The sequence below is a fragment of the Pseudochaenichthys georgianus genome, chromosome 22 (genome assembly GCF_902827115.2).
Source record: "Pseudochaenichthys georgianus chromosome 22, fPseGeo1.2, whole genome shotgun sequence".
NCBI lineage: Eukaryota > Metazoa > Chordata > Actinopteri > Perciformes > Channichthyidae > Pseudochaenichthys > Pseudochaenichthys georgianus.
In genome coordinates, this window is record NC_047524.1 from 9,726,755 (window position 1) to 9,748,179 (window position 21,425).

A 21,425-nucleotide genomic window follows, 5' to 3' on the forward strand; every position below is an offset into this window, starting at 1 on the left:
ATGAAGCTATACTCTCAGACTAACAAAGCTATATTCAAACTAAATTCCACAAAATGAGCTAATGTTTAAGTCAGAACAAAACAAACAATTAAACACCTGAAACAAAGATTGGGAAAAAGTACAATGACTATAAACAAACGGGTAATAAATACATATTAATTAACTTTAAGCCCAGCAAAAGAGATGTGCATGTACTCCAGGGTAAACCACATATCTCAATCGCTCTTAAAGACCTCTCACTTATTGTGTGATTGATATCTGCTGTCAGTCTCCCCCTGGCTCTGCATATTTCCTTGACAAAAGCTAGATGACAGGCAAGTATTAAAACAACTTGGTCACAAGTGTTAAGGGCTAATTGTTTTTAAGTGTTCCACAGGACGATGGTGGCAAGATTGTTTATTTCAAAACCAGAGGTGTACAAGTAACAGACAGAGACAATAAATAATGCAGAGACCAAAAACATGTTTCGTAGATCTACTGAATTAGAGCAAACATAGTGATACAAAATCTACTACTTGCTCGCTTTTCCGACCGTGAAAAGCAACTTAAATACGCACAGAAAAGGTGTATTGTCCTGGAATGCACACAGAGAGAAGTTTGACACTTGAGGATGAGAGGAATGTCATCCAGAGCTGCAGATTTCCCTGGAAAGGTCACAGGATTATGTCATCTTAACGACACATAACACTGGCCGAAATGTTTAGCCAAAATAATACAGTGAAATAAACACGTTTGGTCTCAAACGACATGTTATTTTAAGATACACATTATGGAGGGACAAACACAGGTCACTTCCTTCATTCCCGTCATGTAGGTGGCAGTTTGTTTGTTTGGCCGCTGAAGCGAAAAAGGACAAGAATTCTTACACAGCTGGCAGCCATACGATAATGCAACATACATTTTTAAAATATTGCCAGTATAATAAGCAGTCAGCCAAACAATGGTTGCAGTTTAAGAGAGGAAGTCCGCCTCCTTTTCAACTACAAGAAGCTGAACTAAAAGTCACCTTAAGTCGATCTATTAATCATTGGCTGAAGCTGAAATGCGATGAATGCACTTAATATTAGTGCAGATGCCATACAGGTTTGGGTGGAAGAGTCCATGATGCACTAAGTTAGTGTGTGCAAAGCATAAAGGCATTCTCTTAAAATATAAGAATATTACTAAACATGAAAAGGCAAGAACAGGTGTTATAGTACATCTAAGTTCCTTGAGAAGAGGAGAGCAGTATCGTTATATTCACCTCGTAAAAAAGGTCAGTGGACTCCCAAAGAACATTTTCTGAGATGCTTCGGTCCACGATGTCTAACTACCATTCCTACAGTTATTAAGTCACAATTTGATACCAAATGTGAGCTTCACACAATTTGTCTACGAGCTGAAATCTGAAATTACTTTGACCTTGGATTAAAAAAAAAATCCACACATTTCCAAAATATCAAAAGTAATATAAAATGAAACATAAAAGAGATAAGTAAACAAGCAATTTATATTTACACTACGTACAGGTTCACGACACGACTCATCTCCATCATCCATTGCAGTCATTTTTAACTGCCATCACCCCCTCCCACCCCTCCAAATATCCTCAGATTTGATAGTCAGTGCCGTCAGAGCAGCAGCTTGGAAGTCAAGAAGTCAGTCAATGAGCTTTGAATTGTAACAGCCACAGGATGAGAGAGAAGAGGTGGAGTGGGGCCCCCCCTGGTGGAGAGCCGGTGGGATGACATGAGATGAGAGCAGTGGCGCTCAGAGGTTGTCCCCCGGCTGGTACTGAGGCTCAGTGGCAGTGAAGTAGTCCTCCAAAAAGGCCTGCAGGTACTCGAAGGTGGGCCTCTCCTCGGGGTCTTTCTTCCAGCACTGCACCATCAGCTCGTGCAGAGAGGGGGGGCAGTCCTGCGGGCACGGCATCCGGTAGCCCCGCTCCACCTGCTCCAGCACCTCGCGGTTGTTCATGCCTGGAAAGAGGAACACGGAGAAATGAAGGCAATGGAATAATAAGTATCTCACATCACGGTCTCACTTTTTGGGTTTTCTTTTACGAGCTCTTTTATTTAAATAATTAAATTGTATGAGGTTATTGCATTAACAGGAAGCAACTGCAACTGAAAGAATATTGCTTTTATTTGACTTTGTAATGGTTATTTCATTTTTATTTTGTAAGATGGGGCAGGTAAAATAAGATGTTCTTCTCCCTGCTCCTTTCCACCATGCACTATAAAAACAACAACCAGTATAAGTGTACATGTTTTGTAAAGTGTACATGTTTTGTTTTGAAATAACTGCCATGTGTGGAATAGACAAATAAATAAATAAATAACAGAAACAGCTGAAATAACAGATTTTTGCTATGTGTTTCTATTTTATTGTTCTTATTTTAATTACTTACTTTATTGTAAATTCTTATTTTATTAACGTAGTTTTTATTTAATACTGTTTTACTAGCTTTTATTATATTTTTTAATTTAGTTTTCCGTTATTTTCACGGTCAATCCTAAAGGTCAACAATCAACTTCCATGCTAGGATGAACTCAGAAATGAATCTCATAAGAAGTAAGTTGAGCATGACTACGATTGGATTTTTGAGACCGTTAAATATCTGCATCCTAAAACGAAATGCTGACAATGTAATGTTATAAATCTTATAACATTAGATTGCCAGCATAAACATAAGATTTCGTCGTGAGTTGATACATTGCATTTGATGGTTAAGGCTTCTTCTAGTTCATAGAGATCAACTTCCACTTTACTGCAGGTTTAATCATCCAGAGAAATAGAAAAACACGTGTGGGTGTGCGGGAGCATGTATTTAAACGGTTGGAAATAAGAGCTTTTTCTTAACTTGTGTTATTCTGTTACTCATTCAAATGCATATAATGTCAGTTTAATGTCAGAATGTGGATAGCAGATAAACAAGAACACTGTCATTTCACATGTTTTCACACTCGTCAGGGAACATTGCTCTGCATAATGCACAATATGATGAACATTATGCAACATGCTGCTCCTTTTTTAGAATACAGATCCATGGCTAGAGTCTCAGCAGACTCAAACACTCTCACGCACTCTGCATTAATCAAATATGAGCAATAATCTGGAGTTGGGATGAGATTACATAACCCACAGAGCTGCAGACCCTCACCTGGATACGGCACTCGGCCCTTGGTTACCAGCTCCGTCAGCAGGATGCCAAACGACCACACGTCCGACTTGATGGTGAATTTCCCGTAGAGAGCCGCCTCAGGAGCGGTCCATTTTATTGGGAACTTTGCGCCTAAAAGAAATTTAGATACTGGATGTTAAACTGCTGCAACATTTTTGTCCTTTCACTGTTGTCTTTCCAGCTGAGAGAAATAACCTTTACCAAAACCCAAAGAGTAAGTAGGCCAGTCTCCTCTGTGTGAATGTTTCCCTTTATCTGTGATATCATTAGTGCAGAGACACGAGGACATGATAACATCCCACCAGGGAAAAAGCGGAACAATTCCATTATCTCTCTCCATCTGATTTTTCACTTGGCCCAAATTGTAAAAATGTAAACCGTGAGTGACTGAAAATGATGACAGAGTGACTAACGGAGTCTGGAAGTCCTCCTGATGTTACAGATCCCTCGCTCTTCTAATGAGATAAACAGCGACAGATGGACTTTTAGGTAGAACATGAGCTCTGGCTTAAATCCTGCACTGAACCCTAGTATAGGTTTGATATTCTGTTGTATCTGTGCCTCGCTGCAACCACATGTGCTTCTGTTTTCCACTGGTGTCACCAAGACACGCGTGTGTGTGTGTGTGTGTGTGTGTGTGTGTGTGTGTGTGTGTGTGTGTGTGTGTGTGTGTGTGTGTGTGTGTGTGTGTGTGTGTGTGTGTGTGTGTGTGTGTGTGTGTGTGTGTGTGTGTGTGTGTGTGTGTGTGTGTGTGTGTGTGTACACAATGTATCATGGAATTAACTTAAGTGGAATAAGTCATCTGCCAGCTCGCAAACTTTTTCCTCTGGCGCTGAGGCTTTGAAAAAAATCCTGTGGTTGAGGACTAAGGGAACACTACAGAACAAATTCATCTCTATTCCAACAAAGACCTGCAAAAAAACGTTGCTGCCGGTTAATGCAACTGTAAGGTATTGCTTACTTGGAATTTATACATCACTAAATTAGAACATGCTACACAAGTAGTATAATCAGTAGTTATTTGTTGTTTTTAAATATTTATAGTTACACAGTTCCTCAATTAAATACAAAATTAAATACATTAGCTTTAAGCTAGCTCATAAATATGTAAAAGCGGTAGTAATATGTTATAGAATTGACTGATTTTATTCACAGCCATGTTCTGTTATGAGTTATAAGGAGCGTCAAAGATCTCCAAGTGGATTTATGAAAGTTTTATTCGCAATTACAGATAATGATATCACTGAGAAGTTCCAATCACACTTATTCTAAATATCTGAGCATTATGTCTGTGTTTTTTATGTATGCAAACTTACAGCAATTGCATCCTAGGGGTTTATGGTAACTTATGTTCCACTATGTGAATGGCCATGCATAAACAAACTGACATTTACGAAGTATAGGCAGTTACCTTAAATATAGTGTTTGGCCTCCTTACTACAGTCCTACACTGACTTCCTGTTTACATATAAGTTTGCTTTTGATTGGACCCTGGTATAGACGTTTTCTAGCAACCGAATCACCAAACATTCTTTAGATTTCAACAAGGCAACCCCATTTAGTAAATCACTAGTTTGGAACCGGCAAGTTCTTGTTTAGGAAGAACCCAGGAATGATTTGACACAAAAACTTGAATTCTCTTAAAGCTGGTGCAGCCCAACCCACTGAACCCAGTGACCTACCTTGTCTTGCTGTGTATTCATTGTCCTCGATGAGCCTGGCCAGACCGAAGTCAGCGATCTTACACACAAGACTTTCTCCGACAAGGATGTTGGCGGAGCGCAGGTCTCTGTGGATGTAGTTCATCCTCTCAATGTATGCCATGCCTGCTGCCACCTGGGGAATGGAGTTATTTTTTACAATGAACATCATATCAGAGTTTCAAGGTGATTTGATGTGTGCTAGGCAAGATTTGAATGTAGATTTACAGCTATTTTACAAGCCTAAAACTATTATTACTGCCTCGTGCTTGAATGCCTCCGTCAAACAGTCAAGTAGATGTTTACATCTGTATCTGTCCACAACGTCAGCTTCATGTCCTCATCCTTTTATCCTATTAGATATTTGTGGAAAATATTCATAATTAACATATGATTCAGAGAGTTAGAACAGTGACCTTGACCTCCAAGTTCTCCGAGTCCAATATGACGTTTTTGCCAAATTTCAAAGAAATTCCCTCAAGGCCTTCCTGGAATTACGTGTTCACAAGAATACGGACGGACGCAAACAAACACAATGCCTCCGGCTGCAACTGTCTACTAAAAATAATAAAAGGGACTGAAATGTAAGGGGAATACAACGGACCTGAAAACCCATAGATGTGCTATATTTGACAAATAAAATCCATTATCAGATATGATTACTTATTGACGCTCAGAGAATCATGAGTCACAGCTTCAATATGGAATAAATGCAGCAACTGAGTGCACTTACAATAAGGTTTAATTACTAAATGTAGATACTTTAGTCCAATTGCTTTAAGAATAAAAGTGTCCCAGACCAGTCAGACTGCTAAGTAACAATGTGCTAAATCTACACTCTTGAAAAACTGCCATTTTGGCCTGCTGAGGGTTAGCCTAATGAATCTGTAGACATTGGCAGTACACCAGGATGGAAATGGCTGCAAATGGGCAACACTTATAAGTTTAAATGAATACATTGGTACCAGCTGGATAAGGTTAAAGCGAATAAGCTCTCAGAAAAAGAAAATCGCCTCAGAGTGTTTTGGTAACAAATCCAGCGTGTACAGCATCAAGATTTCATGTTCAGTGGCGTACCTGAGCTGCCATGTCCACGAGATTTGGTAGCTTGAGGGCTCGTCCTTCTCCATCTTTAAGGAACTCAAGCAAACTCCCTAAAGAAACAGAGAGAAACGAGTTAGGAGGATCTGTCGTCTTGTATTGTCTTTATCTGCCAGATCTTGACTCAAGATTTGGATCAAACTGAAGTAAGACATTGTAGCGAAAATCAATTCTGAGATTCCTGCCACATGTCGCACTTGGCTCAGTCTTTATTTGTCAGTTATTTCTGTGGTAACTGAAGATCTCTGTTTTCATCAACATAACTCCTGTACAACCACTAGTTATGTTTGTATCACTGATATTAGATGCGTGTTTATAACAGTATGCACATGCTATGAAGTAGGACACATACTGTACTGTCAGTGCAGATCCATAAATTATGCACACACTGTGTAGATGTATGCACAGATGCATGTATGTAATATTCATAGTGTTTAAGTGTCAGTTGAAAATAGGATCTACCTTTGCACATGTACTCGGTGACGATGTAGATGGGCTCCTCGGACACCACGGCGTAGAGCTGCACCAGCTTGTCGTGTCGGAGCTTCTTCATGATCTGAGCCTCCTCCAAGAAGGACTCGGGCGACATGGTGCCGGGCTTCAGAGTCTTCACTGCCACCTTGGTGGTGCCGTTCCACGTGCCTGAGCCGGGAAAAAAAGAGGTTGTTAAAGGGAAGTCAGTGACTAATATTTCAGAATGATTTTATAGATATTCTAAATCTTAGAGATACAATTATTGATCATCTTGAAAAATTACGATTCCAGTTTCACCAACTTATTTTATTTTCTAGGCTCTTTTAACACATTTTTACAATCATAGTATACAAAGAAGAGGTGAAAAGAAACAAAGAATACATGCACATCTAACATTGCGTTACATAATGCTTTTCTGGGCTTAAGTTAAGCTCGGAAGGAGACCAATAAGGTGCTTTGAGTTGAAAACTTCTACGATATGACTTTATCTGTGTTTGTATTACTTACAACCTTTGTGGTATTCCCAACATCTAACAATAACCCAATATGGGAAAATGTAGTTTTACTGAACTCAACTAAAACATCACGATTTTAAAGCAGGTAAAGATAAGCCATGTGACACAGACACCTATTGCATATTACAAATAAGTAAAACATAACAAATACCATACATTAGCTTTTAAGGTCCATACAAACTAAAGTAGAAATCCGGAGAATTTAAAATGTCTTATTCTAGTCCAAATGGTCACTGAGTTTTAACAGATGAAAACTCCTGAATGATATCACTAAAAGCAAACACCCCTCCCTGTGGGTAACATTACATAACTGGGTGTTAGTTTTGAATGATCCAACACACGCAGTATGTTTCTCGAAAACAGTGCTCCCAGTTGTCCAAAATTGTAATTTTTGCCAAAAGAGAACGCCAAAAAGATACGCACCCATCCAGACCTCCCCAAACTGGCCGTTGCCGAGACGTTTGATGAGCTGCAGCGACTCGCGAGTGATCTCCCACACGTCTTTGGTTTTGACGGACAGGTCGGTGAGACGAGGCATGCCTTTGTGGCACGGTATGATCAGCCGGCAGCATAGCCCCGCAGCCCTGGCTGAACCAACCAAATAACATTGTCATTTTAAAGGGGACCTATTATGCAAAATCCACTTTTTCTTGTCTGTTATACATAAACATGTGTCCCCTCTGTGTAAAGAGACTGTGAAAGTTTCAGGAAAAAATATTCGCTCACTTTTTGTCCTGATCCATTTCTAAATAAGATGATCAGATTTTGGCCACTTTATGATGTCATAACGATTTTTTGGCTTGTGTAACCATTAGCCAATCACCAACCAAGGAAACACCCCCCCCCACCTTATCACCTGAATCTCCTCGAGAGCACCATTGTGTTCTTTTTAACCAAATATCTCTCAGAGGGGAGGGGCTCCTTATTTTCATCTAAAGTAACAGACAGAGAATCAGCACTTTTGAAACAGGGCTGAAACAGAGGGGATTATGGGTAATGCTACAATGCATGATCTGTTTGGTATTTGGAGCCAAACACTTCAGAGACATGTTTTGAATATATCTGAGACCTATAATATATTGATGAAAAACAGTATAATAGGGGACCTTTAAGGGAAGGATCTATCATGACTTTACGTTTATGTACATCTTCCATAACTGTGGCGAGAGTCTCACCAGAGTAGTGCTGCACCAGCTGCTGGAGCGTCTCGAACTGGGCTCTGGTGGTGATGTAGTAACCTCCACTGTCCAGCTTACGAATCTTATAGTGTTTGACGTGGTCTCCCTTGATGTCATCCCAGTCCTGGATGGAGAGGGAGTAGGCCCCTGGAGCAGAGACAACATTATTAAGAAAGAATTAATGGTTTCAAGTCGACTAGAGCAAATCTCCGGTGAGTGTGTAAAAGATTTAGGGCAATGAAAATGGAGCACTTACATAGTTAATGACATAATATTAAACTGAACTCTAAAATGCAATGTTGGTGTAATATTCTATTTTGTTTGTCTATAAATAAACAGCTTGCACTGCCACATTCATGTCATGTAAAGGGTTCCTAAATATTTATTTGTTTGTTTATATTCTGTGTGTTTCCCAAACTTTAAAGTATTTAACATGTTAGCATATTCGATGAGGATTACCTTTGGTTGTTTCACTCTCACGGATGAGGAAAGTGCCTCTGGCGTTGCCGTTGGAGAGCAGCTGCCTCTCTGCATCCTTTCGGCCTAATTTCCCAAAATACCAGCTGCAGGGAAAAAGAGAAATAATCAAAATATGGTTAGTAATATTTGATTAAATACTTTTTTCAATACTATATCTTCTATTTTTACTCTAAGTGCCGCTATGCCACAGTTATAAAAAGACCGTGAGATGAGCTCTCAAATATTTATGATATATTCTCTACTGAGGAAGCTGTACTGCTGTGTGCTCATATACAAAATAAAAAGTTGTACTCACTCCTCAGCTTGGATTGAGTCCACTGGAGCGACGTAATTGCTGGGAATGTAACCAGTTCCACCTGTAGTGAGAGAACGAGCCTCCCACCAGTCGCCCTCACTGAGGAGAGGAGAATAAAAAGGGAGATGGAGGTTGGAATAAAGCCATCAAACATTTACACATTATGCAGGCAGGCAAACAAAGACACTCAGAAGCGGATCAGATGTATTGGCTGTGTTGTTTTGAGAGCTGAGGAAAGAGCACATAAAACAAACTACAAAACAAGTTGTTGTTGTGCTGCGCTGGCCCCTGAAGCTGCAGTGATTTATCTCTACAAAGTCGGACTGAAATCTGAGTCATCCCCTAATTTATGTCAAAAGGGAGAACTAAGGTCTTAAGAATGTGATATGGTTTGGGTCAGATTTTTGTAAGGCGACACCATCATAACACCAGCTCTCAGATGTCAGTGTCAGTCAACACTGCTATGGGAAGTGTCCACCCTGGAGCTCAGAAAGAGTTTCCACAAATGTGTTTTATCCTCTTGTAAAATGGGAAAATAGATAGAGTCATAGTATATATAGAAGTTTATATGTACTCACAGAAAAAACGGATAGAAAAGGATTGAAATATCTTTACACGATAAGGATAGGATAGTTACCAAATGACAGGGTCTAAAAACACGCCACACCACATATGTATTGTTTTTAAAGCACAGCAATCCTGCCACTATTTCTACACCACAATTGTGACAATCCATATTTCACTTCTAAAATGCAAACCATCAGAAAGCTATCATTAAAACAAAGAGTCTCAACATGCAAAACAACCCCTATAAGCCGGGTCAAGGCTACAGAGTCATGTTTCCTTTGTCTGTGCTTATGAAACACCATTTCAGCAGCGTTCAGACAGGACAGACAAAAAACAGAGAGTGGGGAAAGAACGACCGCCTCCCTTTATGCTGTCATGCAGATGTTTCCACACTTACGTGCTGTTGAGGATCTGGAACCTCTCCCCCTTTCTGAAGCTGAGGTCATCCTCGGTCCTGGCTTCATAGTCGTAAAGGGCCACAAACAGAGTCACCCCTGCAGGGATAACAACGTGACATTTTGGTGGTTACAGCTAGCAGAGGTGAATTGTTTAGATGCAGTATTATGTTGGGACTCTCACTGTGGTTGTTATGTTGCGTTTGTTCATCTGATTCCCACATGGGCTTCTGGGTTATGTTATGCAATGGCAATAGAAATCACTGCCCTCTTCATTTATTTTTTGCAGCCCATCTGCTGCTTTTAACTCCTAATTCTCATATTTATTTTATTATTTTCCACACATGTCCATTATATATATATATCTACTTTGACAGAGAAACGTTCCAGATGATTGTATCTCTTATTTCACTGCGTCCTATAGACATTTTTTATTTTAATGATTTTTAGCTCAGTTTTTTGGTTTTACAGTCTTTTTCAAAGTTTGATAAAGCCACTGTAGGTACATGCTCAACACCAAATGGCATACATACACAGTTTAGCAGCCTAAGAGACTCATATTTCCCTCGGGAGTTGGGTGCAGAAGAAAACAGAGTTAAAAGAAGAGCAAATATTGAAGCTATATTTGTCACGTGACCTCGATCGGCTGGATACTGTATGTAAATTAGCAACCATTAGCTTAGAGTCGTTCCCCTAAGCAAGTTTATAAGATTAATACATGCCACGGTTTAAAAATAAAACATTTACCATACAATTAAAACCGGTTCAACATGCAAATGCATCGAAGTCTGCCTTCAAGCATTATAAAACAGAGCTTCCTCTAGGAACAGTTAACGCTGCCAAGGACTATATGAGGGAGGCCAATCAAATGTATCTGATGTGATTTGAAATGGCCTTGGACTCCCTGTATCTCCTAATAAGCTTGAGACTGTAAAATGATTTCATTTTCTGATTTGATCTAAATCGTTTCTGGACACACAGTGCTGCAATAAAACCCTGTGTGTTTCCCTTTAAATGCAGTGACCTCCAAAATAAACCCTACAATGACCGAAGGGCTCACTGTGTCACGGGCGAACATGTTGATAACTTCACAAAGGGGTCACATGAGGATTTCCCCCGTGCTAGTTGACTGTTTTTTTTTAACAAACTCAAATGTTAATGTTGTTTACTGTTGCCTCCTGGAGTACTCTTTTTCATTTATACATGCTGGCGGTGCACTCCACAGATGCAGAGTGTTTGTCTGTGCTAGAGAAAAATGCCCAGAGTAATTTACATCAAAGCAGGAGATGCTGTTGATTTATGCATCACACATTACATATATCTTTAAAATCTTAAAGGTCCCATGTCATGCTTTTCTGGTTATTACCCGTCCCCTTGTGTGTTATGAAGGTTTTTATGCATGTAAACGGTCTGCAGAGTCAAAACCCTCAAAGTGCACCCTGTAGCGAGTAAAACTCTAACACAGAAAATACCTCCCCAAAACGCCTCGTTGGAGATACGTCACTGTCCATTTGATTCTTCCGGGTACGCATGATGTCATCCGTACCCGGAACGAAATGGACCAATCCGTGGAGCCGTTACGTTACGTCCGCGGAGCCGTTACGTTATTCTCTCTGCAGACCCATTCTCACAGCGTTTATCAACCTTTTTCTTACTCAATATCAAGCCACACTTATTGTTTTTACTTCGGCTGTGACTTTGTGTGTGCTCAGGGTGAGTTTGGCTGTGTTTCGCTGTGTATCGCTAAACAAGGAAATCACACCTCCACGGAGTTTAGTGCGATTCACAACGTCCCGACTGGTCCCGACCAATCGGAGCACACTGGGCTCACAGGGAGGAGGGGGCAAGAGCTGCAGCGAGCCGTTTAGTGGAGAGTGAATACACATACTTTACAGAGATGCATATGCGAAACCAATGTGAGTTTGGAAAATTGCACAGTATAAATCTATTCTAGTAGACCTCAACAATGGAATTGTGATCAGTGGAAATGGCCATGACATGGGACCTTTAAGTAAGAGAGTGTAAAGCAGATGTCACCACTATTCAGCACAATGCCTGATCTTTCTGGTCGTGAAAGTGCTTCAAAGAGCAATTTAGGTCACTGTTTCTTTTCCATTAGCTTTCAGACAGTGGACATTCATCTTCTGTAGAAACGAGAACAATCGCATCACCAGAGTATCACCACACACAGGAGGAATCACGTATTTACTATAGGACGAAGAAAGAGTTCAAAAATATTTTTACATTTGAAATTCCAACCTTGCTCTGCAACCATTAATGAATGCTAGTCAGTTAACATAGCAGACATTAGCCTTTTTATTGAATATTGGACGAGGGCCAGACAGTGAATGGTTTTCAGAGAAGTCTACAGATGTGTACAACTTAGATCAACATTTCATTTCTCTTTGAATTGCTGTGTTTGAAATGTGACCCCATTTTAATGACAGCAACACATTTCAGAATTACAATGTCATCTTCTCTTAAAGGAACATGTTCAATAACTCTTATGTGTGTAAAACAAATATGATAATACAAGCAGCAGGTAGACAGTTAGCCTAGCTTAGCATAAAGACCAGTAAATGAAGGAAATAGATCTGCTAAAAAGTATTTTACTCCAAAAACCTTATTTGTTGTATTCTATGCGGAAATTTGTTTATGGTCTAATCTAGAAGATTTTACATTGTGGCAATAATGCTCAATAATACACAGATAGTTTGGCATGAAAAAAGTATCACAAGATATATTTTCAAAACAGCAACAGCCTTTAAAATCTGCACCCCCCAAACCCTATTAGTTACTAAACAGCTGCCTTGTATTCAAACCAATTTACATGCTCCACAGACTCGTTTAAAAAAGCTCCTTGAACCTCACCTGTTCCTCCTCGAGACCGAAGCGTGCCAGACTGCGAGGACGTGTGGACCCCTCCGAACACGGTCACCCCCTGCGAGGCGCCGGTGTGGAAGTTGTTGTAGTTGGGGATGGTGTTGACCCCGAAGCTGGGGTAGTGCTGCGGCGTGGGGTCGGACCCATAGCGGTACCCCGAGTTGTGCGAGATGCTGGTCTCCCGGTCATCGGTGAGTTTTGCTGCTTCTTTGTCCTTACATTGCACACAGCCCATTCTCTCCTTTCTGTGGGTGGAGAGAGAAAGAGAGGAAATTAGTACTGGGTGAAATAATAGCTCAAAAGCCGTCTCCATTGGGGAAATTATGATTCAATATTCCATTATTTGAGAGCTTCCTCTGAGGGTTACAGAAAGCCGTATGAAAAATCTTTCAATTAGGCTGAAATTAAACACGATAGTTTAAACTCCATTACTAATTATACTTAGGCACATAATGGGACAGAGATGTAGTGTATGAATAATGTAAACACTGTAAATATGTGTACAGATACTCTATGCTGAGAATATCCACACTATAAAATAATTTACCAGCTCTACTTATCATGGTTTAATTTTCCATCTTGTTGCACCACCACACTTTTAGGAAGAGTTTACAACCAGCCATTGCATTTACAAGTTGGCACGCACTTTATTTTTGTTTTCTCTAAAAGTAGCCACACAGCCAACTAAAGATTCAGTTAGGCTCTTAACAGTAAACCGCTCGCAGACTTTACACTGAGTCCCATGACAGGGGCTGGCCTTAAAGCAAACCAGTTTCTGTAATGGGTAAGGCAATCTGCTTTGCCAATTTAAAAAAAAAGAGCCTTACCATCTTTATAAGTCCTAGTTAAACTAATGCACATTTCAGCTCACCAAGCCCCCCTTTAAGCCCTGCAAGCTCACAGAGCCGTGGAGAGGAGGAGAGCGCAGACAGATTGTCTTTTATCAGTGCTAGAGGCCAGCTGAGTTTTGAGACATAATTGGAAACACACTTGTTTACAGTCGCTGTGCATGGGTGGAGGGGGTGCTGGGGGCAAACACCTGGGCGGCAGGAGACTGAGGAGGAGGGAAACAAAGCTTTTGACCTCAGCTAAAAGATTCAGATCCACATTAACAGAAGAGCTAGGTGGTGTCTCTCTTCTGTCAAGAGGGATTTATACAACACGAAGTATAATCATCTTTTGAAAAAGGATTTTGCCAATGATAGGGATAAAATAGTAGGTTTTGGACAAGTGAAAATGCCAAATATGTTATACAACAATACCCAGCAGCAGCATCACACACACAGAGTAAAGATGATTTTGGAGGAAACAGTTTCAGCTAGAAGAATCTCTTTGTATCTCATTATTGAAGATTAAGAGATGAATCAATTAAAAGAAAGAAAGACAAGACAATTCTTTTGAGCATTATTATGTTGTTTGGCACTTCAATTGTGTACATTCCCTGGTTTTAATGTTTTCTTTGAGATTGAACTAAATATGTTCCGTTTTGGACAACAAGGCATTTCAAGATGTAACTTTGGACAAATGTGAGCTGACTGCTGACATTTTGTGCACCAAACATTGACAGTGTTGCAAACCAATACAATGTATAAACACTATCTTTCTTTTAGGAGACTATACTGCAGTTTGAAGCCCAAATGAGCTGGAGTAGGAGGCATGTCCTGAAGGACACCAGAGCTTAAGCTACAAAATATATGACTGGATTCCTTCGGGCCTTTTTTACATTTACAAGCCAGAAACCCAAATGCCAACTTCAGAAAAAAGTGCAAACAGATGTGTCACTTGCTTCACAGAGCCAGCACTGCAACAGGCAAAGTTAAGTGTTGTTGAAGACTTACATCTCGCACGAGTATTTCCCTTTTTCAAGCAAGCAACTCATATTTAAGACAAAGGGAAAATAAAAAAGAGTGTGCTCACATTTGTCATGTCAAAAAGTCCATGATGCTTTGTTAGCCTTAGTCTTGATGACCGCTGCCACAGCAATAAGAAATAGTGTTTCCTCCTGCTCACAGGCACGTACAGTAATGCAAGTAAAAATCACAGAAATAACCACCATGCGTCCCAAATACAGAATTCTCCTCCTGTGCACAGAAAGACTCTTTAGTTTCTCCAGTCCTATATTTTCTCCATACTACTTAACTAACAGAAGAATGGAGCCACCGCAGAGAGGAGGAAAATCATTTGATTCATTACTGCCAATGAAACCCCATAAATACCCAGAAGAAGAAACCAGCCCAGCAGTAGCATTACAGCATGAGCCCAGAGACCAAAGCTGTGGGACCAAAGACTCATAGAAGGAGCTGATTCTCTCGTAATCCTTAAAATAACAAATAATCTTCTTTCACTTCTTCCATCTTCTGGTATTTACCGCACAACTCTCTACGGTGCAGCCGGTATATTAAAAGTATAGATCCACCTTAAAACAAATGTTAAGCCTACAATTTTCATTAAGGGGAAAGACTCTCGGAAAACAGTAGAAATGAAAAGGTGAAGCTTGTCATATCGTCAATGTGACAAGCTGTCAAACTATATATCAATAAGTCAAGGAGATATTGCAAAAACGAACCCAGAGACATCTAGTGCTGACCAGCCGATGAAAACAGGGTTAGTAACTTATTCAAATCTGTGACAGCTTTGGTGGAGAATTGCACAAGCATGGACATATCAACTGGAATGACTGCGACACCACGGGTCTGCTTTCTGGTGGATTTTCTCTTTAACTGGAGTGATTGAAATGAAAATAGCACCGCATCCACTCCTGGAGGGATCAGAGTAAATGAGGGGAGATCTCACGTCGCCGTGTTGCCTTCAGGGATTATAAAATTCCTCCTGCTCTTGAAGTAAAAAGACTGTAGCTTTAACATGTCTGTAACTATTCTGCTGCATAGAATATAGGCCATCTTGTACTGTTTATACATATGTTCCCTTTGTAGTATTTTGTTTTTGTGTAGTAAACTTTTACACATGGACATCTGTGTGTACATTGAGTTGAAGTTGCTCGATGAGAGCTTTAAAAAAATCTTTGGACATAACAAACGATATATATCAAGTTTAGCTTGAGAGCAACAGGCAGATGTATCACATTTTCAAAATAACATAAGAGCTTCAGAAGCATTCATCACTGACTTTCAGATCCAAAGGACGACCACTCTCTCTTATTCAATTACACGCATGAATAGGCACTGTGGATCATATCAAAATGTCAAGACAAAGCTCTGCAACGTAGTGATTTTAGGTGCGTTTCAGGGACACTAAACACATACTAGACTGCTCCACGCCTGACCTGCGGCTCAACTTTCTCCCCCCCAAAAAAGCAGATGATGGCATCACTGCCGTGGGGTTTGTTCCTTTCCGTGGCACAGCTTGGGTATAGCATGACCACCTCACCCTGCAAGAACGCTCATAACGCTATTTTCAGACCCAAATGAACAGCTTGCCTCCGAGAAGACCACACTGCCATGATAAGGAAGCTCCAGTGGGGACGGGATCGTAGCTATGTGGTGTGTTGTAACAGTTATTGGCAAAAAGGCAGAGATGTGGAAGAGTGGGAGGACTTGACTTTAACACGCTATCAAATTTAAAGTCCTCCTCTTGATTGGCTCAAGATGTAGTAGTGTGAAATATGACTTTAATGTCCAGCCATATCTGTTTGAAAGTATCTCAAAACTGTCAAGACAAGATTCCTTCACATCAGGAAGTGACTTTTTTTTAATTATTTTTTATTAAGGTACAAATTGTTTTCTGAACAGAAAGGAACTGGATAGGGCCAGTACAAATCAGTGCATCAGTCAAAGCTGATGGGATCAACTGGATTTACATTTTCTGACAGTTTATTTTATGCTGTGTTAATCATCTGTAGTAAAAACAGAGGAGCTGGGAGCCATAATGAGATACTAGGCCATTTATAGTAAAGCTGAGAGATCAATATGTGAAATTAAAAGGACAGACATGTCAGGGTCACACAGCGTGACTGATGAATGACACAGGAGATAGACAGACAGGTCGGAGAAACAGACATATGCGCTGGCCTGAAAAGACAATGCATGTCAGGACTGAAAATGTAATAACGGGCACTGGTGTTGATTTATTGTAGAGATTAGGTAGTCAACCCCTTAGTTGTCAACAGCCAAAAATCAGCAACATTTTCCAATGAATTATTTGAATGGTTCAACGTCACTTTCCAACCTTTTTGGGTTGTTTCTTATACATGCTGTAAAAAACAAATGTGTCCTTTGGTGATCTGAAATCAAACCCACCCTTTTCAAGCTTGATTAATTAATCGTTTTGTCTTTAAAATATTTTTGTTTTTAAATGGCCATTCCTCATTTCAAAAAACGAATTGTTTTTATTTGAATACCAGCTCAAATCCCATAACATAAAGAAAAACAGCTTATTCTCATATTTGTTTAGAAGCTAGAACAGCGAAAATGTCATCACTTTGATTGAAAAACAACTGAAAAGATTAAAAACAATCAATTTCACAAGGTACGCTCTCAGCTCAAAAATTGAAAAACAACAGTTGGAAATTTGACTTACAAATTAAGCTCAACTATTCCCTACATCTTAGAATGCCGTCATTATTTAACCTCATGAATGTGCAAATCTCTCCAGAATACAATCATTTTGGAATTCAGCCCAGCCTCTAAGAAGACAGCTCTGTTTAATTTGAAACGTGGGGTCCCTTTACACTCATGACACAAAACAAGGTCAACCCTCCCACAGCCCTCCTACTGAAGCCACGCTCGCAACGACCTTATTCAACTCCTAAAAATCAACTTTCTGTTCATTCAACAAAGAATTGACGTAAAAGAAGATAATTTTCTCTTGTGTGACATTTGAATGCGTATAAAACTCTCCTGTGTTTGCTGGACTCAGTACAACTCAGACAATCTCCTCCTTATGGCAGTCATTCTCTGAATAGTTACAACATTTGCTTGTAAGACAACTGAGTTCATTCAGTTTATCAACAACAAGACAATGGCCACATTTCACCCTGCTACAAGATTATCAGCACAATAACATGCAGTGTTGAGGCTTTCAAAGCATTCTTCTCATACTGAATGAACAGAGGTGGTAATAAAACCCACAGCTGAGCTTCATACAGTACGTACGCGTGGGTTCAAGCCTTGACTGTGTTTTGGTGTCACAATGTTCACATTTGAGTCATGTTGTTAAATCACTGAGCACATTGTAAAGGCCCATTCAGTCAGTGAGATTGGTGACTGGTTGATGAATATTTACCAAATGAGAAAAGGGCAAATTAGAATAACATGAACGTTTCTCTTTTTCCAGAAACAGGAGCAGATTCTTGCTGCTTTTGCCTGTCAGTCTGAACTGGGGGGTTTAAAACGTTTTTTTCCAGATCTGGTGCCAGTGAAGGGCAATGGTCGGTGTAAGAATACACTGGAAATATTGATGTGGTGGGTCTACAGAAATGGAGGTTAGAAGTTTTCTGAATAAGACTTGCGTTTAAAAAAAAAAGAGAACTGAGGACGAGCCAGAAGAATTCATACACATCACGCACGACAGTTGCGTGATGTGTCATTCATGGACCAATGACAGGCTGGATACTGAAAGCTTCAGGCTGCAGACCCACACACAGCTAACTTATTGCACATGGATAGAACCGAGGCTTTAGCCCCCAGCTACACACTGTGTACACCAGCCATGGTGTTTGCCAACAAGATGGATGGATGCACCTCCAGACACATCAGATAATCCGATTAGGACAGCTTTAATTGTGCTGAAAATAGCTGATTCAATCAGTTTGTAAAAAACAGTGTTACTAGTATCTATTTTGGGAGTTTTTCAAATGAAACACTTATCTTATAGACTTTTTATTTACCTATCTCTTAATGGTTTATTGTCTTATAGATGCTATGCGCTTCCAACCAATTTTCATTCAATTGGTCCAGTTGTTTTCCCAAAATACTGCTGACAAACACACAAACCGAAGTAAATACGGGTAACAATGAATCTGCCATTAAGATTTTTTTGAGGGGTTGCATTTTCTGATTAATAGTGCAAAATATCACAAATCAAGAACACAGTCACTTTTGAGAAGCACATTTCTTAAATAATTCCTCCATTATCAAACAGGTGCCCAATTGATTTATGTTCATCATCTAATTGATAATTAATCTAACTGTTGCAGCTTCAACTGATAATCAGCATTAGCTGGTGTGGCTGTTTGTGTGACATTTGTTGACCTATAGATAGACAGTCACACAACTACTTGATATGTTGTTAATGAGTAGATGTTGCTTTAACCAAGCAATTAATTAACCCCTTACTGGGTCAAATGAAACGCCTTTGTGGGGACATACTTAATTTAAACCTAAAATCAGTCACAATTAGTGGCTTATACTCCAGTGTGCCTCATAAGTAGGCTAAACTGTATGGACAGAGAGGGCCTGAAGGGGAGTATATGGGCCATGAACCATAATATGCAACTCCTTTCATTCAAAATTCATACACATCACGCACGACAGTTGTGTAGTCATTCATGGACCAATGACAGGCTGGATACTGAAAGCTTCAGGCTGCAGACCCACACACAGCTAACTTATTGCACATGGATAGAACCGAGGCTTTAGCCCCCAGCTACACACTGTACACCAGCCATGGTGTTTGCCAACAAGATGGATGGATGCACCTTCAGACACATCAGATAACCCGATTAGGACAGCTTTAATTGGGTATTAAACAGCGCGGCAATGCAATTAGCTTTAATCATAGCACAATTATTTTGGGGTGAATCAATAGGAGGCTGTCTGGAGGCCATTGTGGCGTTCATCGTGAGTGTGAATGGCCTCAGTGGTCAGCTATGCTCTGCAGCGCATCCCCTGCTGCAACACAGAGCCCCCTCTCCACAATCACAGCACTGCAAAACATCCACAATTACGAGACCACCACCTCTCTCTGTGATTTGACCCCCTCTAAAGGCAACGCTTCCCGTCAAATATATGCACGTTTATCTGCAGGACGACTAGAGGGAATACTGGCAGTATTGCAGCCATCCACAATGTGTTATTTATCTCCTCTGCTCTCTCTTTCACCGAGATGAATTCATCTCGCAGTCCACAGCGCAAAATAGGGGACTAGGCGGGTGCACCAATTGAAATTCTACACAGAAAGATAAAAAACAAAGGCGTGCTTACCGCAGAAAATCAGATTAATCCATCGGAGTTTCCAGAGGGACTTTCGTGCGGGAGTTCGCAGATATTTTTCTACTCTCTGTGAGTGTTTTTCCTTCGCATTGAGAGAGAATCGCGGTCCTCCCTGCCCGATTCAGGAGCTGCTCTCGCCGCCGTGCGTACAGATGATGACGAAGGCGAACAGTCAAGTTCACAACAATAAAATGCACCGCTGCTGGTTTGTCCTTTCAAAATAAAGCTGTTGTTCTAATGTCATTGTAATGTGAAAACAACAATACAGAGTGTCAAACAAACATGAATTCACTTATCTGATCCTGCATGAGCATCATTATGTCAAGAAAGACCGGTATATGATTTGTAAATGACTTAGTTCCGTGCTTTTATTTTTTATCTGCAAATAGTGCTTTGTTTTCCGCTAGGGCTCTGGTTTTCCGGTTTATCTCTTGACGTCTTGACGTCGTGTGATTGCGTGCAGCTGATGCGGATCCACCATAGACTGTATGGGATCCACACAGAAAAAGGGCTGTGATTGACAGCGCTCTCCTCCAATAACAAATTACAATGCATAGTGGGACGCCCCTTCGTTTTTCAGAAGACTAAATAACAAAGCATGATGAGCAAATTAGAGCCTTCTTCATACTCTCAGTGAAAGTATTTAAATGGAAATAAGAAACACACAGATCAGCATACAGATAATAAAACACTAATAAGTCTTACATTTTTTTAAATAGGAACCAAAACCCCTTTTCATAAATCTTTGGGTCAAGCCTTCGTGAATTATTTGTATTCAAACTACAATCCTTAACAGGTAATATTCCTCTTTGCCTACAGGGAACATGGGAAGCTCATGAGATCAATATCATGTTGTTGTCTTTTGTTGGAACCTGCTTGAAATAAGAAAACAGCGTCACCTGTATTTATATTTTATCAGCAATATTGAACCCCTCAGAGAGAGATTTAGGTGCAAATACATGTCTTGCAAAAAAAAAAATGAAATAAAAATCCTAATCCATATTATAATGTTTTGGATATACAAACTAAATGTAAATCTGTTCAAGAATGTGATTATGAAGCACACTGCTGACCTCTGACCCCCGATAACTTAAAGGTATGGGAGGTCACTCAGAAACACTTTTTGTTATATTCCATGGAATGCTCTTCACATCCCGATAGCAATGAATCAATTAAATGCTTTGACAATAAATATATACAAATATTTCATCCGTGGAAGCCGTGGCGCTGTACAAAGCTAGTCCAATTATTGGAGGGCCTGCCGGCCTGTCAGCCTTCCATCTCATGTGCGCGTTCCTGTGTGTTGGAGGAGGGGCTCTGTAAGGAAGTCTGAAGCTGAAGGAAGGGGCAGATTTCTTTCGGTTTTGTGCTTTCAAATTCTAGCTTACTCGAGCTGGTTTCTCCATTCTTACCTACCCTACCTTTAACATCCAGTTTTGAAGCGGTTTCAACACTGATCAGGCTTCAATATACCAAACATGCACTTATTTAGCTGACTGAAAAAG

The 21,425-nt window shown here is 40.2% G+C and overlaps 1 protein-coding gene across 1 annotated transcript; it reads right to left on the reverse strand.

Moving 5' to 3' along the window:
• Window positions 1-379: 379 nt before the first annotated feature.
• fyna (FYN proto-oncogene, Src family tyrosine kinase a) lies at window positions 380-20,071 on the reverse strand. The gene is made up of 12 exons (XM_034111869.2): window positions 19,912-20,071; window positions 12,740-12,996; window positions 9,871-9,967; window positions 8,907-9,005; window positions 8,591-8,694; window positions 8,129-8,278; window positions 7,377-7,541; window positions 6,427-6,606; window positions 5,941-6,017; window positions 4,846-4,999; window positions 3,143-3,274; window positions 380-1,958 (listed from the first exon to the last, which is right to left on the reverse strand). Exons 2-12 carry the CDS (start codon window positions 12,984-12,986, stop codon window positions 1,750-1,752), a joined length of 1,614 nt encoding a protein of 537 aa, XP_033967760.1. The 5' UTR covers window positions 12,987-12,996; window positions 19,912-20,071; the 3' UTR covers window positions 380-1,749.
• Window positions 20,072-21,425: the final 1,354 nt, after the last annotated feature.

Bases quoted from the DNA above. Each gene is read 5' to 3' on its own strand.
- fyna (XM_034111869.2), bottom strand. From the start codon at position 12,986: ATGGGCTGTGTGCAATGTAAGGACAAAGAAGCAGCAAAACTCACCGAT. The intron at 8,695-8,906 runs GTGAGTACAACT...TTTTCCCTGCAG, and splicing joins GACTCAATCCAAGCTGAGGA to CTGGTATTTTGGGAAATTAG. The intron at 3,275-4,845 runs GTAGGTCACTGG...AATTTCTTTTAG, and splicing joins TGAATACACAGCAAGACAAG to GCGCAAAGTTCCCAATAAAA.